The following is a 22,853-nucleotide window of genomic DNA, read 5'->3' as shown; positions in this document are numbered from 1 at the left end:
ATGGTGCTTTTTTATTAACTCTGTCATCTTCCAGTTTCATGTATCTAATACTTTAATTACTCAGACCTCAGTACCTTATCTCCCTTTCAGTCCTCTTAGCTCTTCCTCCTCCCTACAAATCCTCTTCACACATTTGTCTTTTTCTTTTAAAGAAGAACAAATACAGATTTATTCAGAACAAGCAGGAAAGCACTGTGACGAGCAGGGAAGGCTCCACGGAAGAAAATCCCCAAGTTTCAAATGTTGCCAGTTACAGAGTTAGTCCTTTTTAGTTTTTTTTTCCACATGTAAAAAATGTAATTAAAAATGTAAACTAAATTAAAAGTGACCTTTTATAATATACAAAGAAAGATATTTAGCTTCTAAATGTTAAGAGTACAGAGTACAAAGTGTTATATGAATAAGTTGGATAGACCCATGTCATCTATAGAGTTAGGCATGATTACAACAATTACTGTACTGCAAGAGGGGATTGAAGGAGCCAAGGGATCCGACACCACAAGAAAACCTACAGAATCCGCTAACCTGGGTCAACCAGACAGCTGCATGGGAGGGGCCTGGGCCCTACGCACACACGAACAGTTTTGCAACTGGGGCTTCATGTGGGACTAACAGTGGGAGCACGGACTCTCCTACTACATTGCCTGCCTTTAGAGCCCTCTCCCCTAACTGGGCTGCCTGGTCTAGCCTCAACAGAAGAAGTGCCTAGTCTTCCTGCAATTTGATATTCTGAGGCTGGTTGATACCCATGGGAGGCCTCTCCTTTTCTGAGAAGGGATGGAGGCATGGGGATGGATGTGGGGGTAGGGGGGACTAGGAGGAGAGGAGGAATGTGAAGTAAATAAATACCAATAAAAAAAATTACAGTACTTTTAAGCTACAGAAGCTCAACTCAGTAAGTATACTGCTGAGCTCTAATGTTATCACTAAAACTCGAACTTGATTTAACTTTGAGAACTGTCCTCTTCCCTAGGGATAGGCTCACTAAAAATGAGATGAGATCTGCCCTCCTTCGTGGGTAAGTAGTACCTCATGTTCTTATTACACGCACACAGACACACGTTGTTCTTATCACGTCAAGGTAGAATAGAGACAAGAGCAGTAAGCTGTCCTCTGCGGCTCTCACTTGACTACAATATTCAGACTCTCTTGATGTCTGTGGGCTCTCTGGGGAACAAGAGCCCACATCAGGGCGGGGAATGTAGCTCAGTGGCAGTGTTTGGTTAACATTCCATCCCTTAAAGGCTCTCCAGAAGTGGGTATACAAAGGGAGAATCAGTCCTAGTACAGCTCCTGATTGCAGTGCAGGCTTTGTTGATAGCTCCTCCCACCCCATCCCCCACCCGTGTAGATTTGGAGTAAAGTGCCTACACAGAACTCTTTCCTCACTAGAAGATTCATTGTGGGAATTAGCATATTTACATGTGCATGCAGGATAAGCCAACTTGTCTGTTTACGGGGAAAAAAAATGATCCCAGCAGATATACACACAAAATTCAACTATAATCAATGGTCACTAAAGACCTATACTATAGATATAAATTAAATTCCTCAAAATTATATCAAGTGCTTCTTGGGTTAACGATCTAATGCTACATTTGTTGAAAAACAAAGCTATAGGACAAAGCTATGACTCCGGGGGATCTTTAACCAAGGGAAGTCCTTCCTGCTTTGTTTCCTTGGAAATCAACAAAGTCATTTAGACCTTCTCTCTAACCTTCTATATTTATTGTTATCGTTGCAGGGGAAGCCTGTGCTTCTATTGAATCATACTTATCCGTCTAGCCTCCTCATGCTACTGAGACAAGTGTCTGCTTGTTATGCATGCATTCCTTTACCTGAACATGAAGGGCCCTTGGAAAATAAAATCTTGAAAAAGACATCTTCAATCTATACATCACTTAATACATTTTTTTATGGTCATGCAATATTTTAAAAATTAGACCAGTAAGATTCTCGGGAAATCAGCAAAAGGTAATGAATTTAAGACCATTAGTACAGAGAACACAGGTAACACTTACAAAAGGCAAGGCTTTCTCACAAAGTGATTTTGGTTAGATAAAACTCTTCATACAAGCCCAGGTTAGACAAGTCCAGGCAAGTGCTCCTGCAACAAGGCTATAGAACTGTCACATAAAAACTAGCTCTTGGAAAAAGTTGAAAAATGGAGATTCTGATGAAAAACTATTTTAGCCACTTGAAAATTATATAGCAACGTGAAGAAGCAGACTTCAGTTAAACACCCTCACTCACAGGTAAGTACAACATGAAGACCCGATCATAATATAATTTGCTTCCTGCTGAACTCTCAGGCCAAGAAGAGTGTATTAGCTCAAAAATACTGTTAAGATAAGTTACAGAAGGAACGTAATAAAGATTATACTTTAAGTTGTGCTTGTCACTGAGATATACAATCTTGGCTTCATCAGTTACCAATAAATGACTTTGAACTTCTTCCTTCTGAAGAGAATAATATAATTTATTACTTGAAGATATTACAAACATGAAGAGAAAGAGGGTGTAGAGACCAATACAAATGACACAAAAATAGTAAATGAGTAATAGAAAATGTGTTTTCTATGATTAAGAATCATAGAAAAAATATCAAGGTGTTGTCATTAAAAACAGCAAATTCTTAATATAGTATACTAGTGAACATATTACCTCTGTTCAATAAATACTGTTTTTATTTCTTAGTATTTTTTACTAACAAAATGAACATGAAAAATAATCCATTCTCTTGAGTAAATGAAGCTATAAAATCAAAATGTGCAAAATACAAGTAAAAGTTAGTATTGATGTTTAAAACAGTAAGAGGGAAGTACAACTACCTCACGCATCTCACAAACATTTGTTTGTAGAACACATGAACATGGTCACCACATTAAATGAGAAAACAGTGTCTACACTCTCCAAGCTCCAATCTCTTAGATGGACAGTGAGGACAATGTAAGTACTCATTCCAAAACTGACCAGTATTTGGAAAAAAAGCAAACACGGCAGTTAGCCCTACAAATCTGATGAATTTGTTGTTGATGAATCTGTTGAAAATGAATTTAAAATTTGTTTCAAATACTTTTTTTTGCACTATTTGTCTTTCTCAACCACAGAAATCTTTTCAAAAGAAAATTTTAACTGTCTACATTTTCCTTTCAATTACTTAATATCTATTATGTATGACATGTATATATATATACTTTATGCATTTATTTACACATACACACATACATGCATACATATAAGACACACTCTTTCAAACAGAAGCTTACAGCTCCTAAAGTTACCTGCTGGTGTTGAATAGCTGTGGAATTTCAAAAGTTCCCTGAGTAAGAAGGTAAACATCTGAGAAGGCGCCTTCACCCAAGAACTCCCCTTAGTACCTAATAAATGACAGCAACATGCCATAGCTTGGCATGGCCCTCCTCTCTCCCTCCAGCAGGGCTAGCCGGGCACTAAGCCTCCCCTTTCTTCGCCTTTCACTCCACTCATATTAACCTAATAAGCACTACAATCCGCAAGTTGCTGCAGGAGGCTGCCCCATCCTGATGCTCCTCCACTCAACCAGAGCAAGAATTCGGGGTGAGGGTGGGGGTGGGGATGGGGGCGCTCCACTTTCCCAGATACCCAGGAAGCTGGAAACTTTTATTCACTCCCTTCTTAGGGAGGCCACTAACTGGGAGCCCCTAGCACACACCGGAGCAGCAGGAGGATTCTTTCCCACCTCTGCAAGATCCGCTGGCCCTTCCGCAGCCCCGAGCTAGAGCTTCCCTAAAACGCAAATGTTCCCTGAGCTCCTCCCGGCCGCGGACTGACCCGCCCCGACCTCACCTGGGGGCGGCTCCTCCAGGAGATGCTTCAGGAAAGCTTCAGGGACGGGGGACCGGAGAAGGACTCTGCAGAAAACACTGTCATCGTCCGCCACGCTCGATCTCCAGGGCGGCCGCACCTTAGCAGCCGCTCCTCCCGCTTCCCGAGTCTTTCCCAGCTCTTCCAGGGCGGCCGCAGCCTCCCGCATTGCACGCCGGGAACGCGCCGCTCTTCCCAAAACTTCTACTCCCAGTATGCACAGCCGCCAGGCCGAACTGCACTCTGGGACGTGGAGTCCTCTTCTCACGGCTTTCCCTCATCCATAGTAAAAAGGGCTAGGAGGGGAAATAGAGCCGTAAAGCTTTTCCCAAGGTCGTGAAATGTAGTCTTCCCTGGTGTCCGGGGCCTAGTTCCGGCCTCGGCTGGCTGGGCGGGGAGTGGTGTCGCCTAGCAGCCGGTGCCGCTTGGGCACAGTCGGGAAGAGTTGGCGGGAGCAGCCTGAGTGCGCGTGGACAGCTCTGGGAAGCGAGAGGCCGGGGCGGTGGTCCAACCCGGAGGTGGTCGCTGTAGATGGGTGACAGCTGCTGGTTGTAGGTCTTGGTGTAGGTGGGTGGATCCTCGGGAGCCGGAGCAGCTTATGTCGTTCCCAGGTTCATAATCCCGAGGGACAGCGTGCAGCCCAGCCACCTAGACCTTCTACGGCTCCTGTCCGCAGTGCCTCGGCCTCCTTGATGGAGCTTGCTTCCGCGCACACTCCATTAGCTCAGTCTTTATTTATCCACTTTAAAATCCTCTCGTCCCCTTTCCTTGGAATCAGGAGGCTTTCAAAAACTTCCAAACATCTTAGGAGTTGGTTCCATCATGGGGGTACTAAGCGGGGCTTTGGGGTTTTAGCTCCGAATTCGTTTTAGCAAAGAAATAATAATTTAGCGTGTACATTATCGTGAATAGCCTGTGCCAGGTGAACTAATTCTCATCAAAGCTGTTTGCCTATGCATCTGTTTTGCGGTTCAGGAGCCATAGTTCCTAGCCAGCACCTAGAGAGTTAAGTTAGACCAATTATGATCATGTAAACACCGCAATGTCATTTTCCTTGAAAATGCTAAAATCCACCTGCTTTGTTGTAGGGGCTGAGAGACAGTAAAAGAATTCAAGATGCCACCTAATATAAAATGGAAAGAATTAATCAAAGTTGACCCAGATGAACTGCCACGCCAAGAAGAGTTGGCAGATAAATTATTGATATCCTTATCCAAGGTACTTAATAAATGATTTATACACAATTCCTGATGTACAATGTCATGAATTGAAATTGCTGTTTGAAATAATTGAATGCTATAACTGGAAAAGTGATTGTATTTTATGCACAGGGTATGAAATACTCCATCTTTTTTCTTTCCTTAGGTGGAAGTAAATGATCTAAAAAATGAAGATCAGGAAAACATGATACATCTATTCAGAATTACTCAGTCACTAATGAAGGTTTGTAGAAAAGAGTGTGTAGGAAAAGAAATATTTATTAAAGAGTAACATAAGGAAATATAACCAAGGGCCAAATAAAATAGAAAATCTCTCCCCTATAAGCTAATCATGAAATGATAAGGGGATTCTAGATTCCTCATAAATAAATACTGAGAAAGAATATGTACTTATTCTTTCCGTTAAGGTAAAAGCACATAGGAAATTTGTAGGCTGTAGACAAAAAAATTGGGGGCCACTAGTTTGGGATATACTGTCCGAGGGTTTGAGGGTATATTTTGGTTATCAGCACTTTAGAAGGAGATAAAGGTTTTTGAATCATACTTGGCAGATACAGAAATGTGCTTATGGAGGCAAAATTAAATTTGTTGTATAGATCTCCAAATGTGAGAAGGAATTACTAAATTTATTAATAACAATTGGGATAAAAAATCATAATGAAAACATTTAGAATAGTGGTTATAAAGCTTAATGGAACAATCAGAGATGATTCCAAGTCTTGCCATTCTGGAATCTCTACCCTTAAGTGTTTATTCAACAAGTATTTACTGACTGTCTCGGTGTGCTAGTCATCGTACACACTATGGACTGAGATAGCAAGTTCCACACGATTCCCGTTCCCACTGTTTATAGTACAGTGTAAATAATACAGATTTCCCCTCTCCCAGATGAAAGCTCAGGAAGTGGAGCTGGCTTTGGAAGAAGTTGAAAAGGCTGGAGAAGAACAAGCAAAGTTTGGTAAATGTCTTGGGCAAAAACTACTGTGGTTCCATTATTTATAGACAGTACAGAATTTATCACAGTCTATAAAATATGTATGCAATTCATATTGAAAAATGCTGCATCCTCGCACAGTTCCAGACACTGACCTGAGTGCTGTGGTAGGTGGTGAAGAAAAGAAAACACACAGATGCTCAGAGCAGTGGTGTTCGGTTGGACCAGGCTCTGTGATGGAGAAACTGCCACACCCTAGAAGTTCAGCGTCTTTATTATATCCAGTTGAACACAGTAGTGGAGGCGTTGCAGAGCTGAATATCAAGTCCAGTGATTGCATACAGATAGACAAGGAGACAGGGTTTTGGGGAGACTGTTGACTAGGGAGACAGATCAGTTAATCTCAGGAGTGGTCTCTGTAGGGGAGCCATAAACATCAGGGGGAAGCACGCGATGGTGGACATTTTCTGCACACTCTGTCAACATCCACAGTTGGACTAGGAGGAAGCCTTTGCCATTTGTCATGGGCCTGAGACTTTGGGGTTCCTGACATGGCTTTGCCCATGTCAGTAAGACACAATGACTCAGGACTTTACTCACTTAAGTCTTCCTCTGCTCTCTACATAGAGACATTTCTAGGATGCATATTTTATGCATTTAGTATGTAATAATTACTTTCCTTTACATTATTTGTTAAAAGGATGCAATCTTTTACAGAGAATTATACTATTTTATTAAAGTTTACTTGAAATCTGATTTCAGGAAACTTAGCCAATTAAAACATTTGTTTTCTTTCTTTTTTTTTTTAATAGAAAATCAATTGAAGACAAAAGTAATGAAACTGGAAAATGAACTGGAGGTATATCCTTTTGTATTTTCTTGTTTTTGAATTTCTCTGTAGTTGTTATTACATTATCTTATTTTCAAATTTTCCTATTGCTAGGTTGAAAAATTCAAGATTTTGTGCTCAAGAGTCAAACATATACAGAATATGTTTTTGTGATTTGGATTCTGAGAATTATGTATCAAGTAAGATAAAATGGTTACTATCGGAATGGAGCTGTCAGTCTGGAGAAGCATACAGAAAGCCTAGCAGTGACTGAGGGGAAGGGATATATTGGGAAGCAACCACACGGAGATTCTGAAAAGCTAAGAAGGGATGGAATAGGAAAGGATTGGCCTTTGGAAGGAGGAACCAGGGAAGAGGAGAGCTCCAGAGGTTTTTATGCTTGTGAGTTTAGTTCTTGGAAGCTGAGATGGAGATGAGATCATCTATAAGATTTAACAATGGGAGAGGGTAAGAGCAAGATAACCTTTGGGACACAGTAGACAAAGGGCTGAACACTGAGGGCTATAGACTCCGATGGGAGTTCTTGCCCTCATTATTTTGACTTGATTAACTCTGCATGTGGATGAGTTATTTCACATTTCCGGCTAGATTTCAAGCTCCTGGGAAAAATGTCAGGCACTAAATGATGTCTGAAGTCAAACTGATCCCATGCTAGTATGTAGGGAGATAGCTGGGAAAGAATAGAAGATTGTGGCAGTTCAAGGTCTTGGTCGGAATGTGTTTAAAGTATTGGTGATGAATTCTTAGCAAAATGCAGATGGATGTCAAACTGGAGTTGGGATGGATGGGAGAGGGGAAGTGTGGCGTCAGAGCAGGAATAGTCAAGGATGTGTTGGTCCCATTGTGTTTATCAAAGAGAAAGTCCCAGAGAACAGCTGCCCAAAATGTTTCTTTGGGCAGGATCTTTTATGACATAGGACTGGTGGAATATAGTAAATCAAGAAACATGTTATTTTTAACTTGTCATTTAAATCTACTTAAAAATATGAATTGTGAAAGTCACCTGATTGTAGAAATTGCTTGGGTTGATCTTTGGTAGAAGACTGAGCTGCCACATGCCCTGCTCCTAAGGACTATAAAGCAGGAGCAGGCAGTTGGTGGTTTGCTGATGCCAGGAGCATATTGGAGTGTTTAGGACAGCTAGACATCTTGTAAAGTCAAACGGGTGAAGATATGGAGGACTGTTGCCACCTTTTCTTGATCTTGAAAGAACGAACAACTCCCAAAGGAATGAATACTATATAAGAACCTAATTGTAGTTTTGTAAGGAAATAAAGAAGGGTTTAGTTAAAAACAAATGCTCAGGGTGTAAGATCTGTATGTTAGAAGATGCCTTCAGAGCACATAGGGAGAAACTTCAGGAAGCAGAGGAGACTGAAAAGCATCTGAGTAAAAGGAGAGTAGTAGAAATGTGTGGGAAGTGTTCCCTGGAGGCAAGCCTCAGGGACTAATGGCTCAAGGGTTTGCACCACAGTCTGGTTGACGGGAATATGAAGTACAATAAATTTCAAAGTCTGAGAAGTTTTAAAGTGATTTGTCTTGCTTTGCCTATAGAGTAGTACTAAGCAGTCATAGTGTCTTACATTTACTCTTGTTAAAACTGAAAATCTAACCCTTTGGTTGCACTTGACACAAGTCAAGTGTCCACATGGTTCACAACAAGCAATGGCAGACACCACTAGACTCCAGGGTATCGCCTGTTCCCACTAGCCTGTGGTATCAGGGAAGGGGCAGCGCAGGAGGACCAAGCTGCTCTCAGTCTTAGTTCACAGCCTTTACAGTCTCTAAGCCTTTGCATTTCAGTCTGTACCTATGCTTAGTGCCCGTGACAGAGCCTGCAGTCCTTTCTTCATGGTTCTCTTGGTGGTTGAGGAGAGCTCATAGATGGCTGATTTAGACATTAAAGCCTAAATAAGTTCAGGGTTTTTTAAATTATAGTTTTTATTATATAAAGCTATTTAAATTTACATATATTTCGATCTTATTCTTCCCCTTCCCCAAGTCCTTCCAGATCCTCTCCTCCTCCCTGCCCACCCAACTTTAAGTTCTTTTTAAAATGGTGTCTTCATGCCTATGCCTTAAACTATCTGGTGTTGAAACAGACTAAAGATTTTCTTTTATTTATTTATTTATTTATTTATTTATTTATTTATTTATTTAATTTTGGTTTTTTCGAGACAGGGTTTCTCTGTGTAGCCCTGGCTGTCCTGGAACTCACTCTGTAGACCAGGCTGGCCTTGAACTCAGAAATCCGCCTACCTCTGCCTCCCAGAGTGCTGGGATTACAGGCATGTGCCACTGCCACCACCCTGCTCAGACTGAAGACTTAAAGTGAAGTTCTTGTTTGCTGGTTCCTCTACACATTCAGGTAAAAAAGAATTACTTATATTTGGAGAAATTAATTCTTGGCTTATGACTCTCAGATGGCTCAGCAGTCTGCAGGTGGACGCGACACTCGGTTTTTACGTGATGAAATTCGCCAACTTGAGAAGCAGTTGGAACAAAAAGATAGAGAATTAGAGGATATGGAAAAAGAATTGGATAAAGAAAAGAAGGTTAATGAACAAGTAAGTCACCTTTATCTCAATGAATCTTAATGTTTAAGATAATCCTGCATGGCTAATCTTACTTTTGGTAGCAGCTCTGGGCTGTATGTTCAAGTTGAGGGATAATGTGTACCTTGGTAAGTTTTGTAGCAGTGTTCATTTTGTAGTCATTATTTGAAATACATAATGGAATTACCCACCTACTTCTAATGATACATTGGAAAATAATGTTTTAATTGTGTGCTATGTTTTCTAAGGAAATTAGAATTGCATAAAATTAACTTTGGTCTTGAACATTGGTATGAAAAAATGAATTTCACTTTCATAAATGAACAAATAATTTTTCTACGGCTGCCAGTTTATTTTGGTGAGTTATATATGAATTAATGAATTTTGTTGTGATAGAAAATGTGAATACATGGCTCACAGACTGTCCACCCTTAACCAATCACTGTTACAGCACAGCCAAAACTTTGCTGTGTGGTGCCAAGTTTCTGGTTCTAAGACAGAGTCGCAATTTATAATAGGTGTAATATAAGGATAATGTGATACTTTATGGGTGCATCTGGATATAAGACCATATTGATCTGTGCTTTGGAGGGATATTTAAATCAGTCTGGATGTGGATGTTTAGAATGTAATTCATAACAGTCTGGAAGTACAAGTGATATGGCAACAGAAATTAATATCTATCTATCTATCTATCTATCTATAGTCAAAGAATAGAACATGCTGGATAGAAAGCATATCATATATTAAGACTAGAGGTAAGAAGTATTTAAGAACTCATTTGACTGAAATATAGATAAAATGGAGTTTTCAGCATTTGTCAGGTACTTTGTATGGACTAGCTCCTCATTCCTTATTTGATGCTTACCATATGGGAGATGGGACTTCCATCTGACATGGTGAAGTGAGGAAATGAAGGGATATAGAGAGTGAGTGGGTGCGTTTGTTAGCAGTGTTGCAGCTAATGAATGATTGAATACTGACAGTCCCGCTCAAGAATGCACTGTCACTCCTGTCCTTCCTTCCCAGCTTTAGTACTCGTGGGCCTCTTGTAAAGGCCGGGGCCGAAGGGATTTTTCTAAAGATGCAAGAGAGATTTTGAGCACAAGGCTGGGTCAGATCAATGCGTTTAAAGCTTGTCTGCTTTGTGGAGAGCAGACTGAAGAAGGTCAAAGTTAGTAAGGAAACATTTGCATTGATCCTGACAGGTGCTGGTGGTGGACTAATGAAGGGAAGAACTGCTGGGATTACTAGACATGCTTGAGGGAAACAGTGTGGTTGGGTGTGGTGAGGGACTGACAGTGGAGAGCAGTGGAGAGTCTGCCTAGTCTGTGGTACGGACTTGGATACATACAGTGGTGCTCTTGGGAATACAAAGTAGTGTGGAGGTCTGACACTGTTGTTTCAGTTTTGTGCAGTTGATCTTGAGGTTCATGTGTGCATACTCAAGGATGAAATATTTAAATCTCGTATACATGTAGACACTAGACAGATCATGAGAGTGTATTGGTCTTTAGTATAGATATTAATGAGCCTTGATCTTGAGATTTACCTCTGAAAAATGTTTAATAAAATAATGGAATAGGCACTCTGAAAGAGATATAAATAGAGAAGCCAAGGAAAACAGTGGAGTAACATTGAATGCTTGAGTATTCAATTCTTTTCTTTCCAATTTAGATATAATTGGACAGATAGTACCAGATAATAATAATCGTCTCTTTAGTCATCATCAAATTTAGAAAATTTTCATTTGCATTGCATGTTATGAACTTTTTTGAAAAGTTTTATCTTGGAAAATAACAAATAAAATGAAATAAAGTACATCTTTACATTTTTGTAAAGATTTTCAGAAAAAACAATACTCATGTATATTCATCACTTAAGATTTCTGTCATATCATTGTATACATAATTCTTTATCTCTCACTCATTTTTCTTTTGTTGAGCCATTTGAGATTTAATTTTAGACATAATAATATTTTATACTTAAATAGGTCTCAAAAAGTGAATAATCTCTTATACAACCAAAATAGACTTATGATGTTCAGGAAATGTAATATTGATTCAGTAGTAGTCTAGTCTAATATCAGATTTTTCTCTACTGACCTAATGGTGTATTTTGTATCCTAACTGCTGCCCCCTAGTATCTAAAGAACCATCATGTCTCCTTATAGATCCGTTTAAGTTTGTTGCATATTACTGTGATTGGATTTTTTTTGCTTGAGTAAGACAGAAAAACTATCATATTGGTTAGAATATTTGTTCTGTCAAAAAGAAAACAGAAACTGCTGCAAATGAACTGTTTTAGGTGAAGAAAACAGCATTTAATACTGTTTGCTGTTCTGTTTGTTAAGTATCATATTAAGGACTTTATGCACATTTATATTTCTCATGTCAACAAGAGACATGAAATCAATTGAAGAGATAGTAAATAGATTTTTTGTACTTACATAGGAATTAATACTCAAAGGATATAAACTTAGGCCAATCTGATTTCAGCTTGTTTCAATCATTCTTCTGTACTGCCTTTTTCTTTTTTCTTTCTCTTTTCTTTTGTTTTTTAGGGGGGAGTATTTCAGAGTATATAAAGAGGAAAGAGTGATTTCTCCTTGGCATAAAGGGAAGGTAGAATGATCTTAACCATTTTTAACCAGGAGATTGGGCAATATAACTTTGACATTTTTGTCTTCTTTAGCTTTTAGTTTACTTTAGCATATATAGTTTTTTTTTTCCTTTAAAGCCGAGCCTTTTCTTTTGTACTTTATTAAATCCTTAGTTTAAAATTCTGTCTTCTTTGTGTTCTCATGTGATAGGAAGTCTTTACTAGTCTTTGGTATTTAAATATTCTCTATTGGGTTTAGAATTGAAATAAAAAGCTGAATATGGCATTTAGATTGAATTGCTTTTGAGTTGTGTCTTATTTTTTACTGTTTTAGTTGGCCCTTCGAAACGAGGAGGCAGAAAGTGAAAACAGCAAATTAAGAAGAGAGGTTGGTAGAAACTTTGAGTTTTTGTGGTGGTTCAACAAAGACTTACTTGTTTAAAATATTTACTTAAAGTTGTGTTTTAAGCAGAATGTAATCTTCTGTGTAACTGATGATAGTCATACTGGCTCATTTCGCAATGACTTTGTCTCAGGGAATTACAAGGTCAACCACAATGCAAGACCATTAGGTAGTTCATCCCTACCTTGGGTCTGTGTGGGGAAATCTTGTTTACTATTTCTTGACCATCTTGCTAGTCAGCTAATTGTGCATTTGAGAAAGTTTCTTTTCTCATGAGTTTTGTACACCATTGTCATAGTTTGTTTCTCATGAAATCTTATAAGTTATACTATTATTTCTGTGTATGTGCTAAGTGATAATTTTCTGGCATATAACAGAAAACAGAAATGTTTTAATTCACATACGATCACATCATTTTCCCCTATTCCTGTTCTTCTGACTACCATCTGCTGTGTCCTCTTCTTTTAATTGTTTTATCTAAACTTTTTTTTTTAACCTAGCTAGAACTTTCTTTTGGTTCATATTTAATATTTTTTCTTTTCTTTTGCTATTTTAAATAATGCATTCAGTTTTTCTAAAATGTTCCTTATTCTTATTTTTTAAACACATAAATGTTAGTTTTAATTATGTGTTGCCTTTCTCATTTCTTATTATTCTTTTCCTGTCCTTTTGAAGAACAAACGTCTAAAGAAAAAGGTGAGGCCCTAAGGGTAGTTAAGCCTTGGGAATTTAGAGGTCTGTTCTAGGATTAGTAGCTGATGGATAGTTTTGTCATTCTCAGTAGTGTTGTCCTGTTGTCTCTCTTTTGGCTCTGATAGTGGTTTAATGCTGACTGCTGTGTTTGCTCTAAACTCAGAATGAACAGCTTCGTCAGGACATTATTGACTACCAGAAACAAATAGATTCACAAAAAGAATCCCTTCTATCAAGGAGAGGAGAAGACAGCGATTACCGATCACAGCTGTCTAAAAAGAACTATGAACTTGTTCAATATCTGGACGAAATACAGGTAATATGAGTAAGTCAGTTCAGAGCAATGGTTGTACCAATTCATTACCAGGGTGGTGTCAATCTAACATTTATTGCTCTTTGCTACTTTTGAGTATGTGTTTGCTACTGTGTTTAAGTGATTGATTTTGTGTGTGCACAGAGCTGCCTGTACATGTATGTGCACATGGGTGCTTGCATGTGTGCTGAGGTCCGAGGATGACCGCTGGTATTTGTTATCAGCCTCTGTCTTATGTGAGGTAGGATCCCTCTGTGGTTCACTACTCTGCCTTCCAGGTCATCTAGCTCACAGATCTAGGGATTCACCTCTTTCCTCTCTCCCCTCTCACAGTAGGAACACTGGGAAGAAAAATGCAGAGTGCAGTGTCTGCATTTATGTGCACTCACATGTTTATGCTGCAAGTATTCTATTCACACACATCTCTCTGGCTCAACATGGACTATTAAAACACAAAATTAATTGTGTCTTTGAATGTTCAACTATTTATTTACTCTGCATTTGTCTGTCTTGGGCACCAAGAACAATTGAGATGACAAAGACAATTTTCTTGACATTTAATTTCATTTAACTGGCCAATGCTGTATTAATCCTAATGGTCTTTCAAGAATCATTTTTCCCTCTCTGGAGGACCCCATGGCTCTATTTAATTGTAGTTTAGTATAAATTTCAGTTCCTTGTAAGGCTGTTTTAAAGTAATAGTATATTTAACATTTTTAGACCTTAACAGAAGCTAATGAGAAAATTGAAGTTCAGAACCAAGAAATGAGGAAAAACCTAGAAGAGTCGGTACAGGAAATGGAGAAGATGACAGATGAGTATAACAGGATGAAAGCTCTTGTGCATCAGACAGATGCTGTGATGGACCAGATCAAGAAAGAGAATGAGCACTATCGCCTTCAAGTAAGAGCTGGTATTGAAACCAAGCCTGGTTCTCACCAGTGTCCTATTCATTGCTGTGTATTCAAAACTAGACCGGCTTTCATTTTCCAGGATGTTGCTTTTGTTGCTTGTCTTAATACAGGGATGTGTTGCCATCCTGACATACTTGTCCAAAGGGCTCTTCAGTCCTCTCACATGCACCTGTGGGCCTGGCCATCTGGGGAAAGTAAATGATGCCCGAGGGAGTGTAGACTTGAGTGCTTGGAATAGTTTCAGGCATATGAGGATTTTTAAAAACCCAGTGGCTATAACGTTTAATTTTATTTCTTAAAACACTGAAAATGTATCAAAGATCAATATGCTATTTATTATTTACATGGAGTAAACTTGCTTAAAAAGTATAATAATGTTTAAAAATGTGATTCTCTAGTAATAATTATATAATAATTTCTTGAGTGTAGCTTATCTAAAAGGCTTGGGATTAGAAGTGTTCCAGAGTGTGATTTAATTATTATTATTATTATTTATTTTTATTTTTTATTTTTTTAGATTTTTGGGAGGTTTTTAGGTTTTAGAATTAACGTAGGTTACAAATATATATATATATATATATATATTTTTTTTTTTTTTTTTTTTTTTTTTTTTTTTTTTTTGCGGATACCGTTACTAGCTAAACACTAGATTCATGTATTCTTCAAGTGGACCTGATAGGTAAACCATTAATACAGTATCTTTATGCCTGTATTTTGACTAAAATGAAATGTGATATGTAATTTTCCACTTGTGGCAGCATGAAAAGTATCTACTTTGAGAGCATTTCAAATTTTAAAGTTTTATTTAATATTGTACAGCCATTACATGTCACCTTTAAGTATATGGCTATGTTAGTAATGAATAGCACATGTAATATAATGCATCTGTAAACATGTCTTTATGCATAATTAAATACGCATATGCAGTCACATTAAAGCTCCCTGGTTTGTACTGTTTTATGAACTGATTGCTACTCTTAGGTGCGAGAGCTCACAGATCTTCTGAAAGCAAAGGATGAGGAGGACGATCCAGTCATGATGGCCGTCAATGCAAAAGTGGAAGAATGGAAGGTACCACTGGCTCATGCGTGTCACACGACACCACTCTTCTCATTTTGTACTTTGATTTAACTTTGATTTTGGTTCTTAAGGATTTACATCAGACAATACCATGTTGCTTTTTTTTTTTAATTTTTTATTCGATATATTCTTTATTTACATTTCAAATGATTTCCCCTTTCCAGGATCCCCCCTCCCCAAAAGTCCCATAAGCCCTCTTCCCTTCCCATCCACCCCTTCCCACTTCTCTCTCCTGGTATTCCCTGACACTGCTGCACTGAGCCTTTTCAGGACCAGGGGCCACTCCTTCCTTCTTCTTGGACATCATTTGATATGTGCATTGTGTCTTGGGTATTCCAAGGCTAATATCTGCTTACCAGTGACTGCATACCATGAGTGTTCTTTTGAGACTGGGATACCTCACTTAGGATGATATTCTGCAGCTCTATCCATTTGTCTAAGAATTTCATGAATTCATTGTTTCTAATGGCTAAATAGTACTCCATTGTGTATATATATATATACCACATTTTTTAAAGAAGTTTATTATATGCCCTAGCTCTAAAAGCTCTAAAGCTTCTATATGTGCTCCTTGAGCTTGTTTATTTATTAGACAAGCACTTTTCAGGCAAGAGGAATGGAATCAGGAAAAAGATTGATCAAAATCACGTGGAAAGCTTTTTCAGAATATCCCATTTCTATGTCTGATTTCCATGTTCCAGCCTACGTCCAGAGCTGTCCCTATGAGAAGCTAGGACTAGGATGGTTGCTATGTGTGAGTGAACTGAGATGGCTGAGTTAGTAATTCTGACTGGAAAAGCTGGTACTTCTGGGATGTCCTCTTCTGGCCATGCCCACTGATTGGCAGTTAGGAATTGCTTATTATCTGGGGTGCGCAGATGGTGGATATTGTAACTGCAGTTGCAGTGGATGAAACTGCGCTCATTGTGAAGGGGTCAGATAACTTGTGAGGTGCTAGGAAGTAAATGTTGTGGCTGTCCTGTTGTCACCACTCAGCCGCTGTTTCAGTTGAGAACAGCAGTGGACGATCTGTGAGTGGGTAAGCGTGGCTGCTTTCCAGGTCCTTAGGAGACAAGTGTTGGCCAGGCTTGTTTTCAACTGTGGAGTGGAATTTTCTGACCTTTGGGAAAAAACAGTCGTTCTAATCATATTTAATATTTAATTTTTGTACATATAATGAATGAGTACCCTATTGTGTGACACTTAGGAGATTTCCAGTTTTCTTTTGAAAGCAGTATTTTAATGAAAGTTTTATTTATTTATTATATATATAATTTGCCTATATATAAATATTTGGGTAAAATCAATTGCTGCAAGTATGATTGCAGTCTAAATTGCAAATATACCCCTCTAGTTTGTTATTTATCTTTTGGCGCTCATAATTTTAGATATGAAGTATTTGTTTTTATATTTTATAATTAAATTTATTATATCTTAATGGTTCTTGACATTTCATTATAATTAGATACTTCTGATATTGCTAGGTCAGAGGGCATGTGCCTCACCCTATTATTTAGAAGGTTGAGGGGTCCTAAATTCAAGGCCAGCCTGGACTTCTGAATAGTGAGACATAGAGATAGATGAAAGAATGAATAAATGAAAACACAAATAAATAAATTAGTTAATACATTTTGAAAAAGGAAAACAACAAAAGGAACACTTTTCTATTTTATTCTTAGTATCTTCTGCTTTTATATTTTATTGTAAATCTTTGAAGCATGTATATTTAGTTTTTAATAAGACTGTAATGGATGTAGCAGAATGACTTTTATTCAATCAATGTTAATGAAAGTTTCATTTTTCTCATACTGAAATATTGTTCTGATTTTATGACATAACACTTGCGTTGAATCTGAGCGTCTTTGCACCTCCTTACCCGAGCGATTGGCCCGCCTCCTGACCACGTGCTCTTAGCGTTTGCACATCTAAGCACCTGACCACCTGTCCTCCCGAGTTTGTCTTTTAGACTCGTATGAACAATTTTTAGGATTTTTCTGAACATCTTTATGTTTTTTTGATCCCTGTAGCTAAGAACACAAAATATCCTCTCATTTGTTCAAGTTATTTTATACTTTTTTATGACATTTTAATGTTTTCTTAATAAACATATTGTATAAAACATCTTGTAGTTCCATAAATTTTTAAAAATGAGAGCTGACGCTCAAGAGAGTTTTCTTTAAGGACTGAATTGTGAATTCCAAACTGTATATATGTACGTGTAGGTACTGACATTTTTCTGTTAAATAGATTTTATGTCCTGGGTTGGGGAGATGACAAGATCAATCCAGTTCCTTCTGCAGCAGCCTGCGGCCCAAAGTTTGGATCGCTAGCTTCATGTGAAACCATGTCGAGGCAGAGGCAGCAGAGCCCTAAAACTCCAGGGTCAGACAGTCTAGTTAGCATGTGAGATCTAAGTTCCGTGACAGGCCCTATCTCAGGAGAAAGATACGACACTCAAGCCCTCGTTCCACACACACACAAACACACAAACACAAACACACAATACATAAGCATACTGTAAACTGCACACTGAAAAATATTAAAAATTTTATTTTTGTATTGTTTTAAATGAATTAAAGGTATTTATACTTTTCTATAAATGATGAGGGTGTTTTTAATTGTCAATTTTTATAACAGAACTTTTTTTTTTTTAGTTAATTTTGTCTTCCAAAGATGATGAAATCATTGAATATCAGCAAATGTTACAGAGTCTGAGAGGGAAACTTAAAAATGCCCAACTTGATGCTGACAAAAGTAACATTATGGCTCTGAAACAGGTAAAATCTTCTCCAGGTTTGTAATATCAGGGAATGATGCTAAAGTCGCAGCTGTCTCATCTGTTTATCTATGTGCCTCATCAGCTTCCATTGCTGTGTGTGTAACAAGCTTTGAGGGTTCTCATACATACCTAATGGGGGGAGGTGAAACTAGAATTACGTTTAGAGCGAGTGTAACACTTTAGAATAGAATTATTTTGCTTTTTATATTACTATTATTGTTGTTGTTGTTATTGTTAATAGTATTTATTGTCAGTTTGGAGTTACTTAGTATCTATTCAAAAGCTGTTGATTCTAAAATACCTTGCTACCTTCTTATTGTTTATTATCTTATGCCTAAACTGCTGAGTAAACTATAATGTGAGTGCTACTTAAAAGTTGTTTTTCGCAAACCAATCTCATTCAGAAACCCTCTGCATGTCTCTTTAATTAATTGTTCCAGTGAAGTGCTAAGGTAGAGCTGAAAGAGGAGAATTTTGGAGAATGAGGGCAGTGGTAGGGACTTGTGTCTCAGTGGAGTGTAGAAGGCACAGAAGCTGGACTGGATGGAAAGAAAGAACAGAGAACAAACGTAGAAAGTGCTAAGGATGAGATTCAATGGGTGATGAGCAAAAATACCATATTAGGAGCTATAAAGCCATGAATATTAAGGAGTTGTAGAATAAAACTTTCCATCTTTAAATATTCACATGAGAACAGTTGTGTAGTGCTGTTTGAGGAATACATAAGAAACCTACTTTCCTGGTCTGGTGGCCAAGTGGGTAAAGACACTTACTGTCTTTCCTGACAACCTCAGTTTAGTGTCTGGAACCCACAAGGGGAAAGGCGTTGTCACCAGACCCCCACACATCTGCCTACACATGCACACACAAATAAATAAATGTAATAAAAAGTTGTTTGAAAGAAACAGTTTGGCTACAAGGAAGTATATTCTCTTATTTATTATATAAATGTATGTTATATTAATGAGTATTTGATATTTCAAAATATTTTATAGGGTATCCAGGAGCGAGACAGTCAAATTAAGATGCTTACTGAACAAGTAGAACAGTATACAAAAGAAATGGAAAAAAATACTTTTATTATTGAAGATTTGAAAAATGAACTCCAAAAAGACAAAGGTAACTTAGTATTTTATAAGAAAATGGCTCGCATACATCACTGCGTTTCAGATAACTTCTTACATTTCAAATGAAAGGGTAAATTCCCAGTTACCCTTTCACAACCCCATCCCATCCTCCCTCTCCCCCTCCCCTTTGCCTCTGGGAGGGTGCTCCTCCAACCACTCACCTACTCCTACCTCCAAGAGAGAAAAAGAAAATCTTTTCTGCAAAAGGATAATAAAAAAACTAGGTAGTAGCCTGAGGAGAAAGAAAGGTTTAAAAAGCTTTTAAAGCTTAGAAGAAATAACTAATTTTCATAGATTAATGGAAAGACTCCATTGGCGAAGCAGAGGAGAAAGAGACGTCTGAAGGCTTAGGTTGGCAATATGTCCAGCTGAAAATTTATTTTACTGCTAATAGTGGTTGAAAGAAATGTTGATTATTATCACCACTGAACATTTTCTGTCACAGAGATGCATCGTCTGTAAAGTGGGCTTTTTTAATAACCCATATCCTTCTAGTTAAAGTAACTGTATTCAACTCTACTTTTTAGTTGGTTTTCTTAATAAAACCAAAGCAGTGCGTTGGGTTTACAGTGAGTAAACACCCAAGCCTTTCTGCTCTCCTGGCACTGCCCTTTTTGGGAACAGCGGGGTCATAAGAAGGAGTACTCAATTCAGATTGTTCATGATTTCTTCTTTCACACTGTAGGTACTTCAAACATTTATCAGCAGACTCATTATATGAAAATTCACTCGAAAGTACAAATTTTAGAAGAGAAAACAAAAGAGGCCGAGAGAACAGCTGAGCTGGCTGAGGCCGATGCCAGGGAGAAGGACAAAGAATTGGTTGAGGCGCTGAAGAGATTAAAAGATTATGAATCTGTAAGTATCTTTATCTTGTCAGTCAGAGAGCTTTAAATTATTCTTGACAGCAAGCTAGTTCTGGGCTCTTACTGCGTTCCATGCAGAAACATTCTGTATCTCTTGATTTTAAACTATTCGAACATCAAAGCATTTGTTTTATGTCAAGAGAATTGTTTCTAAACCTATTTTTCCTTTTTAAAAAAAGTTTGTTATTTTTCTTTTAAGTTTGAGATTATTACATCATTGTTCCCTTCTCTTTCTTCCCTCCAAACCATCCACACATAACCCTCCTCACTCTCATTCCTTTCTTTTCATTAATTATTGTTACTTGTATATATGTAATGTATGTATGTATGTGTATGCATAATATACATATTCATAAATATAATAAACTCAGGATGTATATGTTAAAGTATCATTTATTTACCAGAGGCAGTTGTGTTCTCGGAAGCTTACTGCCTCCGTCTTCTAACCTAGGCCTAGTCCTGGAAGTTTCTTCCCCCTGTACAATCTTCTCTGGGCCTAGAATGTTTTCTGCCTTTGAGACCTCACTGATGAATAATCTCACTCCTCCCTAGCTCTTTCTGACCTGGCTGATGTGATTCAAATTCCCCTCCAAGCTAGCTGATTCAATCTGGCTTCTCTCTTGTTCTCGGAATTTTTGATCTGTTTGGCCTCAAACTACCTTTGGCAATATTTAATCTGGTTCCTTCTTATTTTCTGGCTCATTTTGTCTTTATCTATGTCTAGCTTATTATCTCTCTGCAACCTGTCTCTGTCCTATTGTGCCAGTAAAAACTGTCCCATCTCTGCCTTTGTGCTGTTGTCTCTTAAGAAGCATCTCTTTCCTTTCTCTTCTCCTGAGAGTTGGGCGTATCCTATTCTGTAAACTCTTTCTCTGATTCATCGCTTTGTCTGCCACTCAGTTAGACATCACTTCCAAACATGTGTGCTTCCTTCTACAGACTAACTTTACCTTCATTATTTGCAATTAAAGGTCTGTACTAAGGGTGTGTCTGTATTCCAGCCAGAGGGATTAAAGGTGTATGTTAATGGTTGAGCCACACCACAACTAGAAACAGTTTTATTTTTTGGTAAATAACACAGCAGAGGTGGGTAGGGTTTGTTAGCTGCTGTCCACCTTTTCAAGCTTGCACGATGCCTTCTGGTACTGTGAAAGCTAGTTCTCAGGGAAGAGGTTTAAAAATCAGTTCCAACTTGAAGTTTCTAGGCCTTGTTTCTGAAATGTGTAGTGTCTTCAGTAATTGGGACTTACTCTCTACCTCTGGGGGTCAATCGGGAGCAATACCAATAAGGTGTATGTTTTCAGAGTCTTTTAGACAACCTTGGCTAGCAACTTGAAATAAAGCATCTCATGTCTAGTATTGGGTTTTTGTTACATGATCTTTGGCTCTTAGAGGGATTGTTGTCAGTATAAATGAGAAAAGTTTATTTAAATCAAATATGTATTTATACACAGAATTAGATTTGGATAGGGTTGTTTTTATTTTCACACAGTCTTTCATATGATTATGGCTTTTTCAGATAGCATTATTGTTTTTTACCCTCCCTCCTCCTCCTTCTGAATCTACCTCCCTGTCAAACCTTTTGATGAAGTGTCTTTGGTTCAGACAGACAGCTTAGGTGAGGTATCATGATTAGTCTTGTAAGACCTGAAAAACCCGAGGGCACCCCAGCGCCCTACACCTTGGAAGGTGACATCCATATCACTCGCGAGAAACCGTCACGATGCAATAAGCAAGAGGATTTTTATTCCAGAACTCTGGGTTCCACAGCCATACACCGTACAGGGGTAGAGGACTGTGGACCCCAAGTGCAGAATTGCAACAGCTTTTATAAGTTTACAGCAAAGCCCGTGAATCACAAACCAATCATTCCTTAGCATCAAGAGCCCACATAGTGCGAGCCAATCGATTTGTACCACGCCATAGTTTTTAGGCCAATCAGTTTAAATTATCGGAGCCTGTGCTCCGTGGACCAATTAGTTTCCTATTTTCTTGGAGGTCTATGGCTGCGTGAACTCCTGAATGGGGGTAATGGTGTAAGCAGTTTACAGAAGCAAGATAAGCAGATAATTAGCTCATTTCCAGTTACCTTATGGGGGCCAGGATCACCTATTCAAGGCCTTTTTGCCTATCTCTTAACAAAGGGCAGGCTCTGGGATGTGACCTTTTACCTAGTTTCTAACAAAGAGCACAAAGAGTGGGCTCTGGAACATGAAGTGTTTGGGGCTCCTTAGAAGGCTGGAGTTAGAGCTTCTTTGGAGTGAGATAGCATTTTAAACTTCGGACTTCTTGCAGTCGTTAGAGAGTTAGGCTGTATTTTCTATCCTTTCAGTCTCTTGTATCTTTGTCCTTTGTATGAACATGGAGGTGTGACTGACTAGCTTGATGAACTTGGGATGGGATGGCTTTGGTGCCTATAATATCTGCATCCACTGAATCTACCTGAACTTTTCAAAGCTTTAAATTGATTCATCAGACAGTTAATTATACATTCTGATTGGTATGCCTGATTCTCTCTTTATGTTTATCTCTATGCACTCAATGTTTCATTTGTAATATGCTGATTCACATTGTCTTTGGGTCAGATGTTCATATTCGGCCTTCTTTACTAGATTTGGTTTATTGAAACACAGTGAAAGATTAATGTGTACCACTAATATGTACTTTTTATT

At 38.3% G+C, this 22,853-nt stretch overlaps 2 protein-coding genes across 6 annotated transcripts in view; one reads left to right on the top strand and one right to left on the bottom strand.

The window, feature by feature from the left end:
• Tmtc3 (transmembrane O-mannosyltransferase targeting cadherins 3) overlaps window positions 1–4,084 on the bottom strand; it is a 57,448-nt gene extending 53,364 nt beyond the window's left edge. For both annotated transcript variants that reach the window (XM_052165893.1, XM_052165894.1), the window contains exon 1: window positions 3,829–4,084. The gene's annotated coding sequence lies outside the window, so the exon portion shown is untranslated. The remainder of the gene's footprint in view (window positions 1–3,828) is intronic.
• A 157-nt stretch (window positions 4,085–4,241) lies between these two features.
• Window positions 4,242–22,853, top strand: part of Cep290 (centrosomal protein 290) — a 79,735-nt gene continuing 61,123 nt past the window's right edge. For 2 of the 4 annotated variants that reach the window (XM_052165888.1, XM_052165892.1), the window contains exons 1-13: window positions 4,242–4,413; window positions 4,935–5,064; window positions 5,212–5,289; window positions 5,955–6,024; window positions 6,813–6,859; window positions 9,274–9,417; window positions 12,341–12,394; window positions 13,266–13,418; window positions 14,136–14,318; window positions 15,311–15,400; window positions 18,064–18,186; window positions 19,184–19,307; window positions 20,001–20,173. In XM_052165888.1, coding sequence (XP_052021848.1) covers window positions 4,963–5,064; window positions 5,212–5,289; window positions 5,955–6,024; window positions 6,813–6,859; window positions 9,274–9,417; window positions 12,341–12,394; window positions 13,266–13,418; window positions 14,136–14,318; window positions 15,311–15,400; window positions 18,064–18,186; window positions 19,184–19,307; window positions 20,001–20,173 — 1,341 coding nt within the window. In that variant the 5' untranslated portion in view covers window positions 4,242–4,413; window positions 4,935–4,962. The remainder of the gene's footprint in view (window positions 4,414–4,934; window positions 5,065–5,211; window positions 5,290–5,954; window positions 6,025–6,812; window positions 6,860–9,273; window positions 9,418–12,340; window positions 12,395–13,265; window positions 13,419–14,135; window positions 14,319–15,310; window positions 15,401–18,063; window positions 18,187–19,183; window positions 19,308–20,000; window positions 20,174–22,853) is intronic. The other 2 variants (XM_052165890.1, XM_052165891.1) reach the window with 2 other exon arrangements.

The sequence above is a fragment of the Apodemus sylvaticus genome, chromosome 20, assembly GCF_947179515.1.
Source record: "Apodemus sylvaticus chromosome 20, mApoSyl1.1, whole genome shotgun sequence".
NCBI classification, from domain to species: Eukaryota; Metazoa; Chordata; class Mammalia; order Rodentia; family Muridae; genus Apodemus; species Apodemus sylvaticus.
Note: the sequence above shows the minus strand (reverse complement) of the source record. Positions and strands in the feature narration are given on the sequence as shown.